Below are 21,806 nucleotides of genomic sequence, written 5' to 3'. Positions count from 1 at the left end.
GAGTACATAGATAAAAATTTCAAATTAATTAAATATTTCCCTAGATTTGCTCCTGACATCTCTGTTCATCTCCAAAGTGTAGTTTGCATGTTGGCTGATTAGATCAGTAATAAGGAATTTTAATTGATGAATAACTCAATGGATTTTTCTTTAGAACTGGTCTAATTTTCTTGTTTAAGATTTGATCACGTTAGTAATAATATGTAATATTTTTCTTTTTACCCCATAAATTAAATAATTCTGAGGTATAGGAAATAGCTACAAGTGTGACCTTGCATTTGTTTTTGTTTTCCTTTGGATGCTTGATTTGTGTGGTTTGATTTTTTTTTTTCATTTATTATTGAGGTAACAATTGAGTCTTCAAGCAAATGTTTGATTCTGTATTTATCGAATTTACATTGGCATTACTGGACATATTTGTCTGGCATAATTGAATTTCTTAATATTTTCCATTCAATCCTTTCATAAAGTATTCAAGGTTCCCTAAAACAAGGGGGAAAATGGTTGTTGACTTATTTGTGGAATCACACTATAATTTGGTGGCTTGAAACAAGCTTATAATGTTGCTCATTTTTTGATATATGGTCATTAACTCTGTTTGTTTGAGTTATCATTTTCAGGATTACCGATATATTAGGAGATGTCTGAATAGTAGTTGAGTTGAAATAATGTTGCTTATTTCTTGAAAAACCATATTGACCATTCTGTTATATAACGGAAGTCTATGATATGGTATCTATTTTGTTATTTGAATTATTAAGATCAGATCACATTTCAGTTCTACATTACACACACTTTCTGCTTTGGAGCAGTAGTAGAGTTGGTAATTGTGTCATTTTTTCCCCATAGAACAACTACAATTGGGGTTCCATACAAAATTATGCAATTCTCTCTATTTTTTTTTTTTTTTGCATTAGTAGTAAATTGCAATATTCATGATCCATTGGTGACCTCACACAAATTCTGTTTTAGTGCAAATGTATTTGGAGTTTCTGCTGAATCTATGCACTGTTCTTACGATAGAAGAGGAAATAGTGTGCCTACAATTCTGCTTGCAATGCAAAGGCATTTGTATTTACAAGAAGGTCTAAAGGTTTGTTCATTCATGTGGAGTTTTTTTTTACAATAGTGATAAAGCATTAGCATATATGACATTTGTTTTTATCTGCTTAAAGGTGGAAGGAATATTCAGGATTAATGCAGATAATAGCCAAGAAGTGTTTGTCAGAGACCAACTGAACAGAGGAACTGTGCCAGATGGAGTTGACTTGCATTGTCTTGCAGGACTAATAAAGGTACTCATATCTTCCAACCTGTGTCTATCTGATTCCAGAGTCAGTTATTTTGATGCATCTTCAGTTGGTAAGGATCTTTATTTTTTTTTCCTTAAGTTATTTTTCTTGTAGAAATACCTTAAGTTGCATAATGTCATCAAACTGCTTTGTATGATTGGACTTCTAGACGGAGTTAGCCCTATATCATGGGCTTGCTAATTTCTTATTCAATCTGTCAATCCTTGAGCAATCATTTCACTGACGAGGTTTATAGTTGGAAGCTCAATGACTCTACATCTTTATTGAATTTGTGTTTATGAGGAAGGACTTGTGGCCTGAACACCCTCTGATGTTTTCTTTCTTCTTGCTTGGGAGGCTGTTTTTCTTCATTGTTTCTTGGATTTACTATTTGTAAAAATTATTTGACTGTTTAATTTCTTTTCCTTCAGCAAAATACTTAAGCTTCATAGGTTATCACAAACATTAAATTTGCTGCTTGCTGCTATAGGCATGGTTCAGGGAATTACCAAAGGGAGTACTTGACTCTTTGACACCAGATCAGGTGATGCATTGCAACACTGAAGAGGAATGCTCTGAACTTGTAAGGATGCTACCAGCAACTGAAGCAGCATTACTCGATTGGGCAATTAATTTGATGGCAGATGTTGTTGAGCATGAGCATTACAATAAGATGAATACTCGAAACATTGCAATGGTTTTTGCTCCCAACATGACTCAGGTTAGCAATATGATACATTGTTAGATCTCATGGTATCCTTCTGATCAATCTCGTCTTCTTTCAGATGGCTGATCCCTTGACTGCATTAATACATGCTGTCCAAGTTATGAACTTCCTTAAAACATTGATCACAAAGGCACTGCGAGAAAGAGAAGCGGCTGCTTTTGTTGTCAGGGAACTTGATTCCTGCTCTGAGTCTCCTAATGACAATGACGAAGCAAAATCCTACGAAGGCTCCAATCCTTCAAAAAGCTATTCTCTGTGCACTGGTGAGGAAACTCCGGAGTACTATGCCTGTGATGAAGGTGTTATAGAAAAATCCCAGTTAACTTCTGAACACACTCTGGGTAGAGAGAACGATAGCTTCTGTATATTTAAGAATAATTGTGAAATCAACGAGCATGAGTTTATTTCTAAGAAAACATCACCAGCTTCTTGTGATTTAGATGCTAAAGAAGACGGCCAGTTCCTGGAAGGAGACATACAAATTTTAGAAGATAGAATGAGTTTTAGGAGAGTAAGAAAGCTTTGTGGCCATCCTGTATTTCAATTAAGATCTTCTAAAGAGACGGCTGAGATTAACATTGTAAATTCAAGTGAAGGAAGAGAAGCTTGTGCATGATGCTGGTTTAACAGCATCGAGAAGATGTATGCACTACTCAACTAGTGACCATAGGTTTAGAATGCTAATGTGGTAGGAAATGCTATGCACCAACTTTAGGTAGGGTTTGTTAATTGTTTTGTATATTACTCTTTAAGGTGCAATGTTGATTGGTTTAATGGATTTGTAATTCTTGGTGATAAAATATGTTGGATTTTGTAGACAATGTTTATGGATTTGCTTTGTTGCAGGAAATAGAGGAGTTTTTTCTGTCTTGTTAAGCAGACAGGACTAACATTGATCAAACATTTATAAAGTGAATGTGGAACATTTGGTATGCTCTAACCTAGAAGGTAGGGTATTTTCCTCACAATTAATGTTGCTTTTTCTAGTCAGCTCTTATTAACTGTGCATTTGATTTACAGGATGAAATGGTGTTCATGATCACATTTAATGCTAATATCTTAATAGAAAAATAACATGGCATATATGGCTACAGGTTGCTTCATTGATTTAGATGATTGAACGACATAGAGCCTAGCTTTGCTCAATGTTTTAGGTTTCAAAGCATCTGCTAACTCGAATTTTTGACAAGCTATGACGACGAAAAAATCAGCTACTAATCCTTCTATGTGAAGAAATTAATATTGGGGCTGCTAAGAAGTTATAGTTTTGGCAATTTAGCATGGTACTCCTTTGCTATATATATATATACCCAAAAGCATTTCTCCTTCTAAAATATTCTTGTGCAACTTATTTTATAAAATAGTTTATGATTAGATTTTTTTTTAAAACATAAAAATATTGATATTCCACTTAGGCTATCTAAAAATTTATAATAATTAAAGGTTTTAACTTTGGGATGTGTAGACTAATTTGCAAGTTTGTATTTTAAAAATGATAAAATAGCATGTAAGACAATTTGGTATGTTTTACTTGAAGTGTCAAAGCTCACAATGTCTAAATCAATTATTTTTAAAATGTAAATTGTTTAGCGAATCCATTTGTGCCTAAAATAACCTAGAAAAGGTTCAAACTATTAAAAATTTGACTATCATTGTCATATAGGAACTCTAAATAGAACTAATAACAGTACTCTATTTCGATAAAAAGAATGAAACTGCAAGGCAATTTGTAATCAGTTTGCATTTATTTTTATCAATATTTTTAATGTGCGAGCTGATTTGATAATCATTTTGTTGTGCCTTCAAAATAAAAAATTTTGATTATTGTGAGCTTTTAAACATATATTGATATTTTTAATTTAAAAATATTAATTTTGATGGAAATTTCAGCCATGAGTTACCCATTTCTTTTTTATTTTCAAAGTGAAAACTGCAAATTAGCTTGCACCTTCACATTTTTTTTAACCATGTAAACTTACAGATACCTTTTATATATAAAGGTAACAGACCCCAAGGAAATTTCTCATAGGCACAGGCACCAAGGTAAATCAAAAAATATAGTGGATGATCTTCAAATTCTTTAGTGTAATATGTCATGATGAAATTTGAATCCTTATTGTCTAGAATGATCCTTCCACCTCTTACTTCTCAGGGGCTATAAATACCTTATATAGAACTTTGATCCCTAAATGAGTTCATTTTGATGAAAAATACGATGATAAACTACGTATTTGATAAACCAATTTTATTTATTTATTTTAATTTTTAAAGTACAAATTAATTTACAAATAAGTCTGCATGTGCAAAATTAAAGACTTTTGCCATTACATGCCTTCAAATATCCTAAATAGAAGATTCATACTGTTTTAGTCTAAAAAGTTATTCTAATGAAAATTCTGGCCCTATAGCAAAGCCAGATATTTTTAATAAAACATTATTATATGTGCGCATTTTAGTAATTACCAATTACATACGGTTGTGTTTGGATACATATATTTTTTATATAGAAAAAGTGGCTAAATTACAAAATCGAAAGCTAAGAAGCCCATTTTAAAACATTTAATTTCAAGTGGGATAAGGCCAAAATAGAAGGTTAGGCAATCAAATTGTGGCCTTTTTCTTTTTTTTTTTTCTTAAAATCCAATCAATAAATCAAAAATCAAATACCAATATAATCCACTTTGTGAAATATACTCGTCCTTTTTAAATATTGATTTCAATAGGATAAAACGAGAGCAGATTTCTTGATTTTTGTTTTATATATCAGGAGAGAGGTTATTCATAATTGTGATCAGATTATGGCCGCAATCTAATTATAATTGATTATGATTTTTTTTTGGATTCATCGTCCCCTCAAAATTATAGTTTAGTTCGAAGAGGACGACTGGAGGCCACCGATGATGGACAAGTGGTTAGGTTATTAGACACCGAGCGGGGAGTGGCCTCCCGGCGGCCTTCGACCGTTTTCTCTGAATAAAACTATAACCTGGAGGGGAAGATGAACTTAGAAAGAGATCCCAACCAATTACAATCGGATCACAGTCACGATCCGACTACAATTATAAATAGTCTATCTCCTTATCCATAAAAAAAAGGGATCAAGACTTGTTCTCGAATAAAATTATTTGAAAACAAGAAACTTTCAAATAGATTACAAGCATATTGGTTGGCTTAATGGATATATAGAATGATACCATATGCTTCACCTTTTGTTATTTAATTTTCAATTAATATATATTATTTTACTAATACTTTAACATTAAAGTAAATATCCACGAGTAAATTATTATAATTAAGTCTATTAATTAATAGTTTTATATATTTTATTACTATAAGTCTTTTCTTTAGTAAATTATTATATTTTACTAACAATTTAAAAAAAAAAATAAAAAAAAATCTCTACCATTCAAGGTTGCAATGACATATATCTTTGATCATCACATATAAGCAAATACAAACTATAAGCTAGTGTTTGATATATAATAATTTAAACACTAGTGAGATTTGAAAGTTCCCGGTTAGCTCTACCATGGAGCTCTCGTACGTAGCTAGATAGGGAAATCCAAGGAAGCAAAGTGAACAGTAGCGTACATGAGGCGTATTGATAGCTAGCTATCGCAGCGTTGATCAATATTAGCTAGGTAGGGCTGCCGTACCAGCGCAACTGAGCCAGGGATCAGAAAATTCACGTGCAGTAGTCAGTCTCTGGCCTCATCATTGTTCCAAAGCTAGTTAGTCACGGCCATGGGATCGACTGCTCACTCCCATGTCCCAAATGAGCCTTTCATGCCCGCTGGCTGCCTCTGCAGCTCCAGGTTGGATCGCTTGGCCGCAAGCGCAGCAGGAGCCAAAGCAGCAGCAGATTTTGGACTACTGCTCTTGCCCTGTGTTGGGCTGTGCTATGCTGTTCGGTACTGTGCGCGCAAAGGCGTCAGTCAGGCGTTCAGGCCTTTCAGGCCCTCAGGCTACGGCCAAGTGTGGTGGAAGCGAGAGCATGCATACGGCTAGTACTGCCAACCGAGCTAAACGGTAAATCAAGCCTCGGGAACTGTACGCGCCGTGCCGAAGGACATGCCCATGGAGGAAGCGCACAAGATGGCCCTTTGCTGCGCCCGTTTCCTTAGCAGCGTATTTTATGATGGCATTGGCAGCAAATTGTTAAACCTTGATTTTACCTGATCCTCAGGTATATATATATATATATATATAAAAGCCATTAATATGCCGCGGACCTTAAGCTGCAGATCTCGCACGTTTGAAACACAGCTAGTCTTCTTAACTTCAACCCTAATTTGGAAGGCCCTATTTTATTCATCATATCAATAGCCCATTAATACTCTCGAGACGTTATTCTGCAGACTTCGTCTACATAAGGAATTTTTTTTATTTTTTATTTTTTTTTACGGTTATGCCATTTAGAATTTTATGTTTAGAATTTAAGAGTAAAGAATTATTACTCTCAAGACGTATTCTAATTAATCACTTGAAAAATTTAACCACTGTCTCGGAATGTTATTCTAATTAACCACTTGAAAAATCTAACTACTGTATCGTAGTCAGGACGTAAATCTCCGGTCCCTATGTAACTCACCCCATCTGTCATATACTCGCTCTGGATGTTATGATTTACCTCCCTCGTAATGACCTTGGGTCGGATGCGGTGGGAGCATTGGGGGCGAATGATTTGGTCTTATTGTCACAGGAACTCCATTGTTGAATTTTATTTATTCATTTAAATATTATTTTATAATATATGACTTTATCAAAAGGGACGAAGCAAGGGGAACGAGAGATAATGACATATCCATCCCTCTCCCATTTACTTGCACAAATCTAATAAAATAATTTCACTACAAAAAAAACCAATGGATTAGAGACTAAATTTAGGGACAAATAATTTTCGTCCCAAATTGACAATAAATTTAGCAACAAAGCAAAAATTCATCCTAAAATAGTAACGAACTTTGCAACTAAATAATTTTATCCCAGAATTAACAACAAATAAAATTTCATCGCAAATTTCGTTGCAGTTTGACGACAAAATTTATTTTTCGTTTCAAATTCTACGATAAATAAAATATTCATTGGCATTTTTGCAACGAAAATTAGATTCGTTGAAAATTCTGCTATAAACTAATAATTCGTTGTTTATTTTGCGACAAATTTAAAATTAGTCGTAGAAACTTAATATTTTAATGAAACCAAATCTGAAACAAATCTAGGATTCGTCCCCAAATCTGGGACGAATCCAGGATTCATCCCTAAATCTGGGATGAATCCTAGATTCATCCCCAAATCTGGGACGAATCCAAGATTCATCTTAGAATTAAAAAAATAATAAAAATAATATAAAAAAGAATCGGAAGCCTTAAATATGGACTTAGAGATATTAGAATTTAATAAAATAAATTTCTATATATTTGTACTTTTCTCTTGATTATAAAAATATCCTCATTTATAATTTTGACCAAATACATTTCATGTGGTGATTTTTTAACACGAATTAGGTCAAATTCGTGTTAAAAAATCACAACACTCAATTTATTTATTAGGTCAAAATTATGGATGATGACATTTTTATGATCAGGAGAAAAGTACGAACGCATAGATACTTGTTTCATAAAATTCTGACATCTCTAGGTCGATATTTAGGGCTTACGATTCATTTTTTTATTTTTTTAAGTTTTGAATTTTGGGACGAATCCAGGATTCGCTCCAAAATTTGAAAAATAAAAAAAAAGAAAAATAAAAAAATGGAAGCCTAAATATGAACCTAAAAATATCAGAATTTTATGAAATAAGTTTCTATCTGTTCATACTTTTCTTCCAACCATAAAAATATCCTCATCTATAATTTGGACTTAATATATTTTATATGGTGATTTTTTAACATGAATTAGGTCAAATTTGGATTAAAAATTACCACACTTAATATATTAGGTTAAAATTATGGATGAGGATATTTTTATGATCAGGAGAAGAGTAAGAACGTATAGAAACTTATTTCATGCAATTCAACTATTATTGCATATCAACAAGGGGAAGTTACGAACACCGTTTAGACTGAGAAATATATTATTCCAACTTTATGAGATCTCAGCGGTGTAGTGATAAATATGGATATAAGTGAAATTGATGATGATGATGATGATGAGGGGAAGGAGGAGGAGGAGGATGAGGATGACAATGAGGACTTTGATTTTTGATGATGGGTAAGTTTTGTTAGCTTATTTGTTCCTACAGGTCATTAAAGGTGACATTTCTTTTTTTTTTCCTCCCTTATTCTCTAAGCTTTACGTAAATATGGTAAGTTTTTTAATGTTCTTTTTTATGCATCAAAACATCAAATTTACTTTATCCTATATTGGAATTTTCAGTATATGTTTTGACAAGGTGGACGTAGATGGAGATCACAGGATCAGATAGATTCATCACTTGCCAATGTACCTATGTCACCCCCTGATTAGGCAAGACCATCTCATGCACCTTCTCTAGCGCCTTCACATTCGCGTTTGCTGATACCATTGCCAATTCCCACAGATTTTCTTGACTCAGCAAGAAACTCATTTGCTGAGTTTAGAAATGATAGAGCTTTTGTAGTCCCCATCGGAGATTCGTAAATACTATAAATTATTTTATTTTTTATATATCTTAATTATTTAACATTGTTTGTTTGTAATTTAATACAGGTTTGAAAATCCTATACAGGTTTGAAATCAATAGAATCATGAATAATCATTGGGAGGAGAATCAACGACATATTCAAGCACTCTACTGACCATAAAAGAACTATGATGGAGTGAGTTCAAGGTATATTTGCCTGAGTTTATATTCAAATTTAAAGCGAATATATAATTAATTATTTTTCTCCATTTCAGCGGTTAAATAATTGGGACCCCACTGATGAAATGGAAACCAAAAGAATATTTAAAAAAAATATGACGACCACATTAGGCATGTACTGAATCATGTCAAGAGTTGGGGGGGGGGGGGGGGGGGGGCCAAACTTCATTACCAATGAAAATTGGGAGAGAATCATCAACTTTTGGGTAACGGAGGAGAGTAAGCAAAGGAGTAACTTGAATTGAATGAATCAATCTTATAATTCTAGTGACTCCGCTGCGATATATGCGGGAAGCTCCATTAATATAGATAAGCATAGATGGTGATTGATAATTTTTTAACTTTCTCAATAGATTTTTATCTATATCAAATTATTTCATTATTTGTAACCATTTTCTTTTAGACTAGGGATATGGGGAAGGTGTCCGCTTTCATAGATATTTTCACCCGGATTTTTACAAAAAAAGATAAGACTTGGAACGGGGCTAGAGCAAAAATAGTAAAGGTTGGGATTTTTATTTATTTCATCTTAATGTATAATTTAGATTTTATTAGTTAAGTATCTCCTCTCTCTTAATATTATATGTATTTCTATTATATCTAATTAATATCATATGCATTTTAAAAAATAGGAAAAATATGATGAGCTCGAGCTAGCCTAGACATAGTCACAAGCTGGTGCTGATATTCAAGGGTTTGATTCCTCTATTAGCAATCATTTTAGTTTATGGCTGGAGGCTAGTAGAGGACCAAAAGGGGGAAGGATATTAGAGACGTGTTCCTTGAGCAGAACCCAAAGAATAGCTGGTACATCTTCTTCCACACCGGTACTAAGGGCCCAAGTAGATACCTTGATTGAAGAGGTTAGCAATTTGGAGGGAATATTATTGTAAAGAGATGAAGAAAGGGCACAAAGGGATCAAGAAATGAGAGAGTTGCACCGACAATAAAACTTGATCATGCGACATCTTCAGCTGCTGCTCTAAGTCAAATTTCTCCTGATGACAGTGATGATGACAATGACGACCATGATGATGGTGGTGATGGTTCATCATGATATTAATTACGTATAAATGTTATTTGTCTTATAATTAGTGTTTTTAACCATTAATCCATGGATTGTGAACCTTTCAATTTTTTATTTTAATTAATATTGTTGTTTTGTTTTTAGCAGGGTTAGTGAGCCAAAAATCTATGTCAGAGAAAAAATAAGTATTAAATAACACACCCTTAGTTGAACATGTTGTACTTGTAATTTTATTTATTTATTTTTCCTATTAGTTTCTTTTGAAGAGTTAATGGAAGAGTTAAATAAGGGTATCATTCTTTTTATAAACTTGTTGAAATTTGCAACTACTACATTATTAGCTAGAATGCTAATTATGATTAGAGTTTTACTAGCAACAAAGTAACCATGAGCACTAAATGCAAGTCTAGTATCAACTAATTGATCTTGACTATTTGTGTTTTCATCATTTGAGACCTTTTCATGTGATAAGAATTTTAAGAAGGCACCCCATTCTCTACATGTCAGATTGAAACCTAATAGGATTTTTGTAGCTACAGTTTGATGTAGTGAAATAGGTTGTATTCAATTTAAGATACTTATAGTTACAATTTGATGTAGTGAAATAGGTTGTATCATATTTAGGATACTTGTAGTTATAATTTGATGTGGTAAAATATGTTGTATCATATTGAAAATACTTGTAGTTACAATTGAATGTGGTGAAATTAAATAGGTTGTAACATATTTAGGATACTTGTAGCTAGTGGAGAGGAAGGTGCAGAGGAAGGTGTTGAATTGCAGGACTTGCAAGCATAGTGGTGGTTGGCAAGGATTGCAGAGTAGAATTATTGTTTGAAAACACTCCTGGGTTCAAAGCCTGCTAAAAACATTACTTAGAGAAAAAAAATGATTCCTTTAATTCTTAATATAGTAGTTATCAATTAAAACAATTAATGTTTCATTTTTGCATATGAACCATAAGGGCAGAAAAAATAATAGATTGGTGACACATGCATTCAAATTCATCGTGCTACATTATTTGTAAGTAGCAAGACATACATATTAATATTCAAGCCGATTGGCAACCTCTAATATCACTCTAACTTTATAATTTAACTAATTATATTTCTTATTAGAAATGATCTGTTTTGTTTGTACATTTTTATACAAGAAAAAAAGATTTGATAGGGAAGACACTTTGTAGAAAAAGAAGATGAGTTCATACATGTATTGTTTATTTTTTTTTAAAAAAACTTGTATAACTTTTAGGAGATGTTGGATTTGTATTACTTTTTGAACTATTGGACTTGTATAAGTTCTTGGACTCTTGAAGAAGAAAGTTCTTGTATATAACTTTTTGAGAACTTTGAATTTGTATTACTGTAAAATTGATTTCAAATATTAATAGATATGTATATATGCTAAATAGAATGTGATAATGTTAATTAGGATGGGTTGAATGTTTATGATATGATATTTAATTTTGTTGTACACAAGTTTATATGTATTGGATTGAAAATTGCAGAAACAAATTGATTCTGGTGGAATTTTTGAGATTTAGGGATGAATTTGGTGAAAAAACAAAATTTATCGCTAAATTATCATAATTTACTGTGTATCAATAATTTTGCGATAAATTATTTTTCGTCCCAAAATTCGTCCTAATTCTGGGACAAATCCACATATTTGTCCCAGAATCTGGGACGAATGGGTGAATTCGTCTCAGATTCTGGAACAAAATTTGGGATGAAAATTAATTTATTGCAGATCATAATTTTTTTTATTATTTTTGTCGCCTAATTTGTTGTAAATTTAAGATGAAAATTAATTTGTTGCATATCACAAATTTTTAAATATTTTTTAATCATCAAATTCGTTACAAATTCTGTAATAAAAATATTATTCATCGCAGGAGTTGTTCCGTCAATGACAATTTTGTGACTAATATTATTTTTATTTTTGCAACAAATTTGGTGACAAAATTTTAATTCGTTGCCAATTTTGTAGCTGAATTCGTCTCCAATTTTGTAGCAATTTGCGACGAATATTGTTTTTGTTGCAAACTTGGCGATGAATTTATCCGACCGCAAATGATTGCGATCCCTTCCTGGATTCACCGTCCCCATCAGGTTATAGTTTTTGTTCGAAGCGGGCGGTTGGAGGCCGGTAGGAGGACACCTTCGCTCGACGCCCAGTAACCTGGCCACTTATCCACCACCGGAGGCCTTCGGGTGGCCTTCGGCCGCCCACTCCGAATAAAAACTATAACCTGGTGGGGACGATGCACCCAGGAAGGGATCACAACCATTTGCGGTCGGATCACGGTCGACCGTGATCCAACCACAAATACGAGTGACCCATCCCCTGGACCACAAAAAAGTGGTCCAAGAAATTTGTGCTCAATTAATTGCGGACCAGAGGATGATCCACATTTTTAGACCCTTGATTTGGATGGACCCTACCTATTTAAAAGTGGAGTCTATCCAAATCAAGGGTCCTCATGCAAGGGATCATCTCCTGGTCTATAATTTACGGATCAAAGAATCCCTACTGGTGTTAAATATGAATTTAGTTTATCGAATATAGATATTACATTTGTAAAAATTAATTAATGTTATTATTATTAGTATTAATGGACTGATAACAGATTTGAATGATATAAAGGATTCGAATTCTAAAACGGATTGTGATCCTTATCTTCACTCTCCTTTTCATTCTATCTAGAAATGAAATACGAGAGTCCTCGTCCTAATCCCGGTGGAAGATCAAACTCCAAACACTTTTTTTTATATCTAGTTGATTGTCAACTTTAAGATCATGACTTCGAACCTCGATTCAGGTTCAGATTTACAACTTTATTCGGCTTCCTCGGTTTATTATTATTTTACAATTTTGTCAGCATCTTATATATAGAATTGTTTGAATTCTTTGTGATTCATATGCGATAGCAATTTTCAATCTTTTAAACTTTTACCTTTTTCAAGATCTACCAATATGCCATTAATATACTTCCTCCTTGGCTGTTACCACTGATGGCCAATGGCTTGTGTCTCCCAACACAAGGATCCTGTCTGTCCCAATTTGAACATATAGAAAATCTAGAGTCAAAAGATTTTGATTTTGATTTTGATTCTTTTTTTGAAATTGTATCTGTTGTTGTAACTTTTATGGGAAAAAAAAAGTTCGTACACATCTATCTCGCTTGTCATTAAATCAAACAAGCACAGATGTTTTTGCAGCTATCCAAGGGCAATGCGTGCCCAAAGATCTTTGTTGGTTCAGGGCAGCCGGTGTGCTTCTGTAATCAAGACAATCTTTAATCATGATCCTGCACACAATCAATCCCTGCAGGCAAACAGTGTGCGACATGGTAAATGGCAGTGGCAAGTCATCGCTCATGGCATCCTTAACATGTGTTGACCCTTATCATGATTCAGTAACAATTTTGTATAAATGAGGAGATACAGAGTGATATGGGAGGGGAGGGTATGAGTGAATAGGCCTGAGAGAAAGATATGCATCTGCTGTCATCTGTCAGAGCAGCATTTGCCATTTGCTCTGCCTCGTCCTTTTAGTCCGGGAAGCATAGGATTGAACCTATTAAACCCTTCCAACAAAAGAAAAAAAAAACGAATTGTTTAGTAGGCAAAAATAAAATACACCTCGTGTGCCTTTTCTTTTGTTTCTATTTCTGATTTTCTCGGGATATGATCGTCTTGTTAGCCCGAGACAAAATTATTATTATTATTATTATTATTATTATTATAATAGAATTAGGGTTTAAATTTTAATAAAATTAAGAAAAGGAATTTTCTTTGAATTAGTCAATTATAATTTTTCGAGTTATCTGTAAGACCGACTAAATAAAATTACTGGGATGATGAATTTTAATTTTTACTATCATTGAACTGTTATATATTATCCCCGAGATCGTATGTCCATATCTTAAAAAAGTGTCATTATCATTAAAGTACTCATGATTTGATTTAATCACCGACTATTACATATTTATAGAGATTTTTTTTAAATAAAAAATTTCATGATTCATCATTTTTTTTTCTTTCTTGCTATGATAATTCTCATAGAATACTTGATTCTATCAAAAGAATGAGATATTCTCATTTTACCCATTAATCTAACCATTTAAAATTGATTTGTCAAATATATTTACACTGTTTCCATGATTGAATATATCTGCACTGTTTCCACCTGCCCCCAGACCCACCTGCCTGTGCCCTCCTCTGTGCATCCTGGGGTGACTCCAGCTCATGGAAAGGTTGAAGTCTTCGCTCAAGTCCCTCCATGGAGCCATCACCGACGTTAAGCCCACAGCTCCTACCTTCTTCCACCTCCACGGCAACGACTCTCCCACCACCTCATCCAACCCTTCCCTCGTCGACCAAAGTTATCTGACCATGCCCTCTTCCTACTCCTCCTCTTCTTCCTCCTCCTCGAGGACCATCAGAGCCGTCGACGACATCGAAAGCTTCTCTCTAGGAAAGGTAAGTTCCAAACGCTTCTTCTTCTCCCCGCTCACCACGAACTCCATAATGGAGGAGGCCAAGCTGAAAGCTGCCAACGGCGACTACTCGCGGGGCTGCTCCTTTTGCAACGGCTGCACGACCATCGCCATCGCCTCGCGGGACCCCTATCGTGACTTCCGCACGTCGATGGAGGAGATGGTGGCGGCGCACGGACTCCGCGATTGGCCTCGCCTCGAGGAACTGTTGCATTGCTACCTGCGGCTGAACGAGGAGAAACACCACAGGGTCATCGTCCTCGCGTTTGCCTATCTGTTATTGCAGTTCTAGCTGATCTTGTAATACTCCTTTAATTTTGTGGGAGGATGGTGCTAGCGCTCTTCTCTCTGCTCTGCTTAGTGGTTTTCTATTCCTATAGAGGATGCTTTCTCCCAACTACTCCATGATTCGCCTGCTTCCAGTTATATTATTGAACACTTGCTGATGTGCGCTGCAGTGTACTTCACCACTGATCCCTGTTCACGCTTGTTGGGTGGGATTCCGCATTCTCCCAAAACGCCACATGGTGCTCTTACTCTGTGAGGAAGAAAGGCTAGATATGGGCCAACAAAATGTCTCTGCATCATCCTTGCCCATGGCTCGACATGGCATTTCTTGCATCGGCTAGCACTGCCCTCTACCACAAATCTGGGGCTCATTAACTGCCGCACAAGAGAGTACAGGTTGAGAGTTGATTCCTATTCCTATTCCTATTCCTATTCCTATTCCCATGCTTATAAACGTACAGATCAGGGCATTCTTTGATTAAATTATAATAGACAGATGCTATCTCCATCCGCTTTTGCTTAATCCTCTTCCACCCTGGCTGAGGTGCATGTATCTTTAGTTTTCTTCTCTCCTTCGTGCTTGCTCTGTCTTCTTTGTGTCTTACAGTGCGCCACTGAAAATCTAGTCAATTACGGGGTCTGCAGGTCCGTCCTCCTTTCAAGGAGAAGGCTGTGAGATACGAGAGGGGAGTGCAGGTTTGAATGTTGGTTGGTGATCAGTATTTTCCGAAATCCCACCTTTTGGGAATGAATATTCATTGAGCTTGGACGTCCATGGCTTTGGGGGAAACTCTAAAGTTCGTACTGTTCTCCTGTTTTAGTTTAGTTATCGTGGAGTCTTGCTATGATTTCACTGTCCAAAGGTTTTGGATTTTTATGATGATTTTGTGGTGATTGTGTGGCTATGATGTGTATGCTTTGTGTTGATTGGGTTGATATATCTTCGTTGTCGTATATCATGATCATTCCTGAATTGTTACATTATTCATTTGTATGTTTCATTGTAAAATCCTTACATTGGATAATATCCATGAATCTTGTAAGGGGCCTTTTTGCCTTAAGCAAGGGGTTATTATTATTATCGAGGTGGTGGAGTCTAGAGACTTCTCAGCTAGTTCCTACTCTTGTGTTCATTGGTACAACCAAGTTGAATGACATAACATCAAGACATATAACCAATATTGGCTTAAGATGATGATAGACCATCTCTCATTTTGTTCTGCTTAATTCTATGGTTTCAAACTATTGATCCACACGTACACCTATCAAACTTTTTGAATTGGGTAGACAATCCAAGTTAGTTTGGAGCAAAAGGTGATAGCGGTTCAAGATCATTAGCCCCTTAATTAGATATAGACAGGTAAATTATAGAAAATATTTTATCCTAGTATAATGATCCTTTGCACAAGGGAAGTTAGACATCTAAGTATTTTATATCCGTTGAGAATTGACTCTATTAAAACAACACAATCCAAGTTAGATTGAGTGACACTCTTCTTCATGTAAAATATGATTAATTATATTGATAGTTGAGTTAATTAGACAGTCGACTTAGGTCCAGGAGCAAATGCATAAAATGTTTATATTCATAAACTTATTAAGAAATCGATTGATCATGGAACAGTGGATTGATACTTATGACTGAATGAGTGATGTTACATAGACAATTTCAAAGAGTCATTAATGGAAGGTGCAAATGTAGAATGCAATCAAAAGATACTAGGCTTCTGGATCGCTCATTGCGAGTACTTTCCGATTTACCTGATGACCAGTAAAAAAATTCATTAAGACCAGACCGATCACCCCATAACTAATTGAGTTTACCATTAATGGAAGGTGCAATCTCATTGACAACATCTCATTTTTCCATGTCCATCACATGATGTAAGCCGACACTCAAAATTCCATGTGCAATCTCCCAATTCTATGTGGTTTCCAATTTACTCATCCTCCACAGAGCCTTGTTTGAGATTAATTGGAGGTACGATAAAGACAACACATTGTGAACTCAAATGAGCAAGGAGGGACAAGGGAGGGAATACTTGAAGGTGGAGTGAAGGATTAAGTCTCCTCCTTTTGATGAGCTAATATGAAATTTCAACATACACACCTATTTTGCTAGTAAAAAATAAATCCCAATTAAGTGATTTAATGCTTTAAGCATGAAGGGGAGTTTAGATTATCAGATGTGGATTGATTATATAGATCCAATAATCTGATTCGTTAACATTAATGAGTTGTTAACTGGTTATGAGATCTTTCAGTAGACAGCAATTGCAGGATGAGCCTTGGATATAAAAGGAGAAGACTGATTTCAATTTAAGCATTTACATCTTGCTGAAATCATTGAGCTTTTTCTTCTTCTCTTCTCTTTCCCATTGAGATAAGGAACTCTGGTTATTGCTCGATCCCTGCAGTAGGTCATCCGTTGTGCTCACAAGAATTCATCTGGTGACAAGGAATAATAGCTCATGCGATGGATTTAGGTCATCCTTCGCTTGTCATTGCATTCGGTTTTCTAATGTTGCCTTAGAGATGATGATAGCTAGATTCTACGATGCATCATATGGTTTCGTGTTGATGTATCACTATTGCTTTCAATTGGTATCAAAATTTAGGATTAACTTCTCATATAAGTTAACTAACATAGGCTAGATTCTACGATGCATCATATGGTTTCAATGAATCTTGTAACTAACAGTCGATTGGTAAGGACTCCTAGTCGACTACGATGTTGGAATTCGCTCACAGAACACTTTTAGCCCAACTAGACAGTTCGATCGACGCTATCAGTCAACTCATACTCATGAGGTTACATACAAAATGGTTTCAGCTTGACTGAACAGTTCGACCGATGTTATCAATTAACTATCATAAGGACCAGTCAACTACCATTCATAAGATTGCTTATAGAATACATCCAACTTGACTGGAGTCAATCGAACTTCCATATGGTTTAATCGAATGGTGTTCATCAATTCATCCAAAGAATGTTTCTAGTTCGATTGTGCAGTTTGATTAATTCCATTAGTTGAACTGTCATAAGGTTCAGTCGACTAGTGTGGGTGAGCTCGAGCATAGAAGCTTTCTGACTCAAGTGATGAGTTTGACTATTGTTGACTAGTTGACTATCGTTCACTAGCAATTGACTGATGTATCCAAGACTTGATGAATGTGGGAATCAACCGTGAACAATATTAGTTGATTGATAACTAATATCAATCGATTGATAAGCTAATTAACAGTGTTTTCAATAGTTTTTTTCTTGTATTAGAGAGGCTTGAGGTATTTGTGTAGAACCAATATTATCACCAAAATGAGAACTATTAGGGAGACTTGAGGTATTTGTGTAGATGGATGTATATTTATACTAAAGATGGTTGGACCAAAGAAAAGTCATTCTTTATGCTGGATGTATGTTTAAGAAAACTCACAAATCAAGTTTCGCTTCTATGTCATGCGTATAGAAGTGTGGTTGATTAGAAGTGTTGTACGTGATGCTAGAAAATATAGACTAGCTAAGGAAACTCATACATAGGGGAATCATGTGCATGGTGTTTCAACCCAAAGGAAGCACGTTGTGTGGCAGATAAAAGTAATTATGAGTTATTTAGATAGTACTGCTAGCAAATTGTATTTTAGTTTTAAAACTTAATGTAATATTGCACTAGGTATTTCATTGAATGCCCATAAAATTACATGTTTGATTGTTGCATTTATGTTACTATACAACTAAAACATACATGCTTTGTGTAGTTAAATTGAGTTGTGTTCTTTGATTTTGTTTATGTAACACTCGCAATATCTGTCAATTTGAATAACACTTCTGTGCTTACTAGCACAAACTTTGGATTGAAAAGACCATATTAAGGAAACTCATACATAAGGGAATCATGTGCATGGTGTTTCAACCCAAAGGAAGCACGTTGTGTGGCAGATGAAAGTAATTATGAGTTATTTAGATAGTACCGCTAGCAAATTGTATTTTAGTTTTAAAACTTAATGTAATATTGCACTAGGTATTTCATTGAATGCCCATAAAATTACATGTTTGATTGTTGCATTTATGTTACTATACAACTAAAAGATACATGCTTTGTGTAGTTAAATTGAGTTGTGTTCTTTGATTTTGTTTATGTAACACTCGCAATATCTGTCAATTTGAATAACATTTCTATGCTTACTAGCACAAACTTTGGATTGAAAAGACCATATTAAGGATTTATTAAGCTGTATGGATCTAGACTTTATATTTAGACATAATCGTCTTGCACTTTTGACTAGTGATTCTGTTGGTTCCGTGCAGCCGACAAGAGGGGGTGAATTGCCTAAAATTATAAAAATGCCCTTCTCGTTCTTTCAATTGGAATTAGATAAACACTTAAATAAATTAAAACAAAATAAAAGGAAGGTACGAGACAACCAGGTTTACTTGGTTTGCAATCAGAAGATTGCTACTCCAAGAAAATTTAAGCACACTACTATCTCCTTCTATGAGTAAATCCTCGGAGGCGGAGAAGTCTTGTACAAGTGTTGAAAGTACAACTATGAAAGATAGAGTAAGTAATTTGAAGTACAGAAAGTATTGTATGTAAACTAAGTGAAACAGAGCTCTATTTGTAGTGCTCTGGTTAAGTTTGTTGCTGACGTGGCGAGCTTTGGGCACCTCCAGTGAGGCAAACTTTATCTCCACGCAACGACTTTGCAACGGCTAGAAGATAGAATTTTTTCATGTCTGGGCACCTGGACCGTTGCTGACATGGACCCGAAAAGTGATCCACTGCGATGAGGCGCTTGTTCGGTGCCCTGGTGGTCTGGGTGCCTGGACGATCTGGGCGCTCGGATGGTCTGAGCGCCCAGACCAGTCAGCTAGGTGTTGACTATCTGGCGCCTTCTTTAGTCACTTGGGTGATGCTCTGGCCTTCTAGAGTTGAGTTCACCCGAGCCCAATTCTGATCTTCTCCTCGAGCTGTCTTCCATTCCTGCTTTTCGTCCCTTGGAAGTGTCACATGCATCATTCTCACTTCACCAGTATACTCTTCCGTAACTTCTCGTCCCTTGGATTCACCGAGCTCGCTGACTCAATTCCTGTGCCATCATTCTCATCCACTAAGTCTTCTGCTCGACTTTTTGTGTTCCTAAGTCCCTGCATACTCATACGTAAGACATTAAATGCATAGAGTCTAACTTGAATTGGTTAATCACATCAAAATCCCAGGGTACTTATAATCTCCTTATTTTTGATGCGGATCAATTCAAGTTAAGTTAGGATTAAACCAAAACAATAAAATCAATAAGTATGCAAATGCAATTAATAAATATGCAATGTAATTCAATAAATTGGAAAAAATTATTCCTCCCCTAGACTTAATTTTATTTCTTCCATTTTGATTATATTAAAAATAGGGATAATCATAAAAAAAATTGGGAAAAATTTATAAAGGTTACATAAATAGTGGATAACTTTTAGAAAAATTGTGGAAATTATTTTTCGAAAATATATATTTTTACAATTTAAAAACTAATTTTTGAAGAAATAATTTTAAAATTATTTTTAATATTTAAAAAATTCTAAAAATTTTTATCACTATTTAACATACTTATCCAATATCGAGATAAAGTTTTCAAACAACAATGACATTAATATTAGTGAAAATTAATTATTTTACGCAAAAAGATATATTTTCAAAGGAAAATAATTAAAAAATAGTTTTTGAGCATATAATTTTTTTAAACTTTTTATAGGTATGTAAAACAGAAAGTATATCGGTAAAAAAATATTAAGTTTTTGAAGATTAACTTTTTTGAAAAATTTTAATATTAAAAATTAGTATTTTTATAAAAAATTTATAGAAAATTAATTGACAGTCAGAAATTTTAAAATTATTTATTCCAACAGAGGATTTACTGTCTTATGACTATAAAGATTTTGAACAAAAAATACTAACAGTAAGTTTGTAAAAAATATTTTTTTGAATAAAATAGTTCCAATCTAGAATATTAATTAAAAAAAAGGAATTTAAACTAGACATGATTTTGGAACTAATATAGGTTCCTATCTACTGGATTAACAAGATATTTTCTAAAAATAAATTTTCGTAATACTTTTATAATTTAACCCTTATGGTATTTAAATACCAAATAAGCCTACAATGATTTCTAAATTTTAAATTTTGAAAAGAACTTGAGTTTAAGTCTGCATCATTCTTTTTCAATAATTCTATTTGTTCTTTTAAATTTTTATTTTTGAGTTTATCCAATTCTTCTAGCGGACATGATTTTGCTAAAATAATTTTTAATTCTAATTTCTCCTTTTCTAGTTGTGGATTTTTTATTTCTATTTTACAAGAACTTCTAGAGAGTAGTTTGACAACTTTATACAACTGATCAGGTGGTAGAGTACATACCTTACTTATCGTGTCGGTTTCATTGTTCAATGCTCCCCATTCTTCGTTGCTTTCTTTTGAAGTAGCTCTTGCTTCATTGATGCTCTCAATGCTCATCTTGGATGAGCTTGTTTCGTCATTTCCTTCTTGGTGGCTTGCAGTAAGTGCAAGTCTGGAGTAAGCTTCAATTTCTGACTCTGATGACGACGATTCTATTAGAATTTGAGGGATGTCTTAAGGCAATCACCTTACGATTTTTTTTCTATTTATTTGATAAGTATAGATTCACTATTTGAGTGCATATTATATGTTTAATTGTCTTAAACTCATTTACTGAATGTTTGTAATATAATTTATAGCATGAGAGAATTTATGATTGGATCACAACTAGTGGTTATCTCTACATGTGTAATTATGAATATATTGAAATTTCCCTAATCGTCGAATTGATGCATTCGGACATCATCAATTCTGTAAGACTAGCACGAGTTATACTCCTTGGTTCGACCAAGTAGCTATTTTCTCACTAGCTTAAGACATTGGAATGTTGAGAGTTAAATGTGGATGCTAGTTATAGTAACTAGTTCATTAGAGTGACTCGCTATAAGACTGTTGTTTGCTACTCTGATTACCATCCTAGTTCCCCTGTACAAAAATTTGTACAAACATAGAACTATCGTATCTACCCATGTGCTCTATTGAAGTTAAATTTGGATTGCAAATGATGCTTAACATTATTAAT

At 34.2% G+C, this 21,806-nt stretch overlaps 2 protein-coding genes across 2 annotated transcripts in view; both read left to right on the top strand.

Moving 5' to 3' along the window:
• Positions 1–2,869, top strand: part of LOC122038534 (rho GTPase-activating protein 5-like) — a 29,361-nt gene extending 26,492 nt beyond the window's left edge. Inside the window, exons 2-5 of the mRNA XM_042598328.1 lie at positions 973–1,093; positions 1,176–1,295; positions 1,783–2,013; positions 2,078–2,869. Of these exons, the coding sequence (XP_042454262.1) occupies positions 973–1,093; positions 1,176–1,295; positions 1,783–2,013; positions 2,078–2,635 (1,030 nt within the window). The 3' untranslated portion in view covers positions 2,636–2,869. The remainder of the gene's footprint in view (positions 1–972; positions 1,094–1,175; positions 1,296–1,782; positions 2,014–2,077) is intronic.
• Positions 2,870–14,091: 11,222 nt separating this feature from the next.
• On the top strand, positions 14,092–15,626 carry LOC122012837 (transcription repressor OFP13-like). The gene has a single exon (XM_042569498.1). The coding sequence runs from the start codon at positions 14,140–14,142 to the stop codon at positions 14,680–14,682; it is 543 nt and encodes a 180-aa protein (XP_042425432.1). The 5' UTR covers positions 14,092–14,139; the 3' UTR covers positions 14,683–15,626.
• Positions 15,627–21,806: the final 6,180 nt, after the last annotated feature.

The sequence above is a fragment of the Zingiber officinale genome, chromosome 1A (assembly GCF_018446385.1).
Source record: "Zingiber officinale cultivar Zhangliang chromosome 1A, Zo_v1.1, whole genome shotgun sequence".
Lineage (NCBI taxonomy): Eukaryota > Viridiplantae > Streptophyta > Magnoliopsida > Zingiberales > Zingiberaceae > Zingiber > Zingiber officinale.
This window is presented reverse-complemented; position numbering and strand designations above follow the sequence as displayed.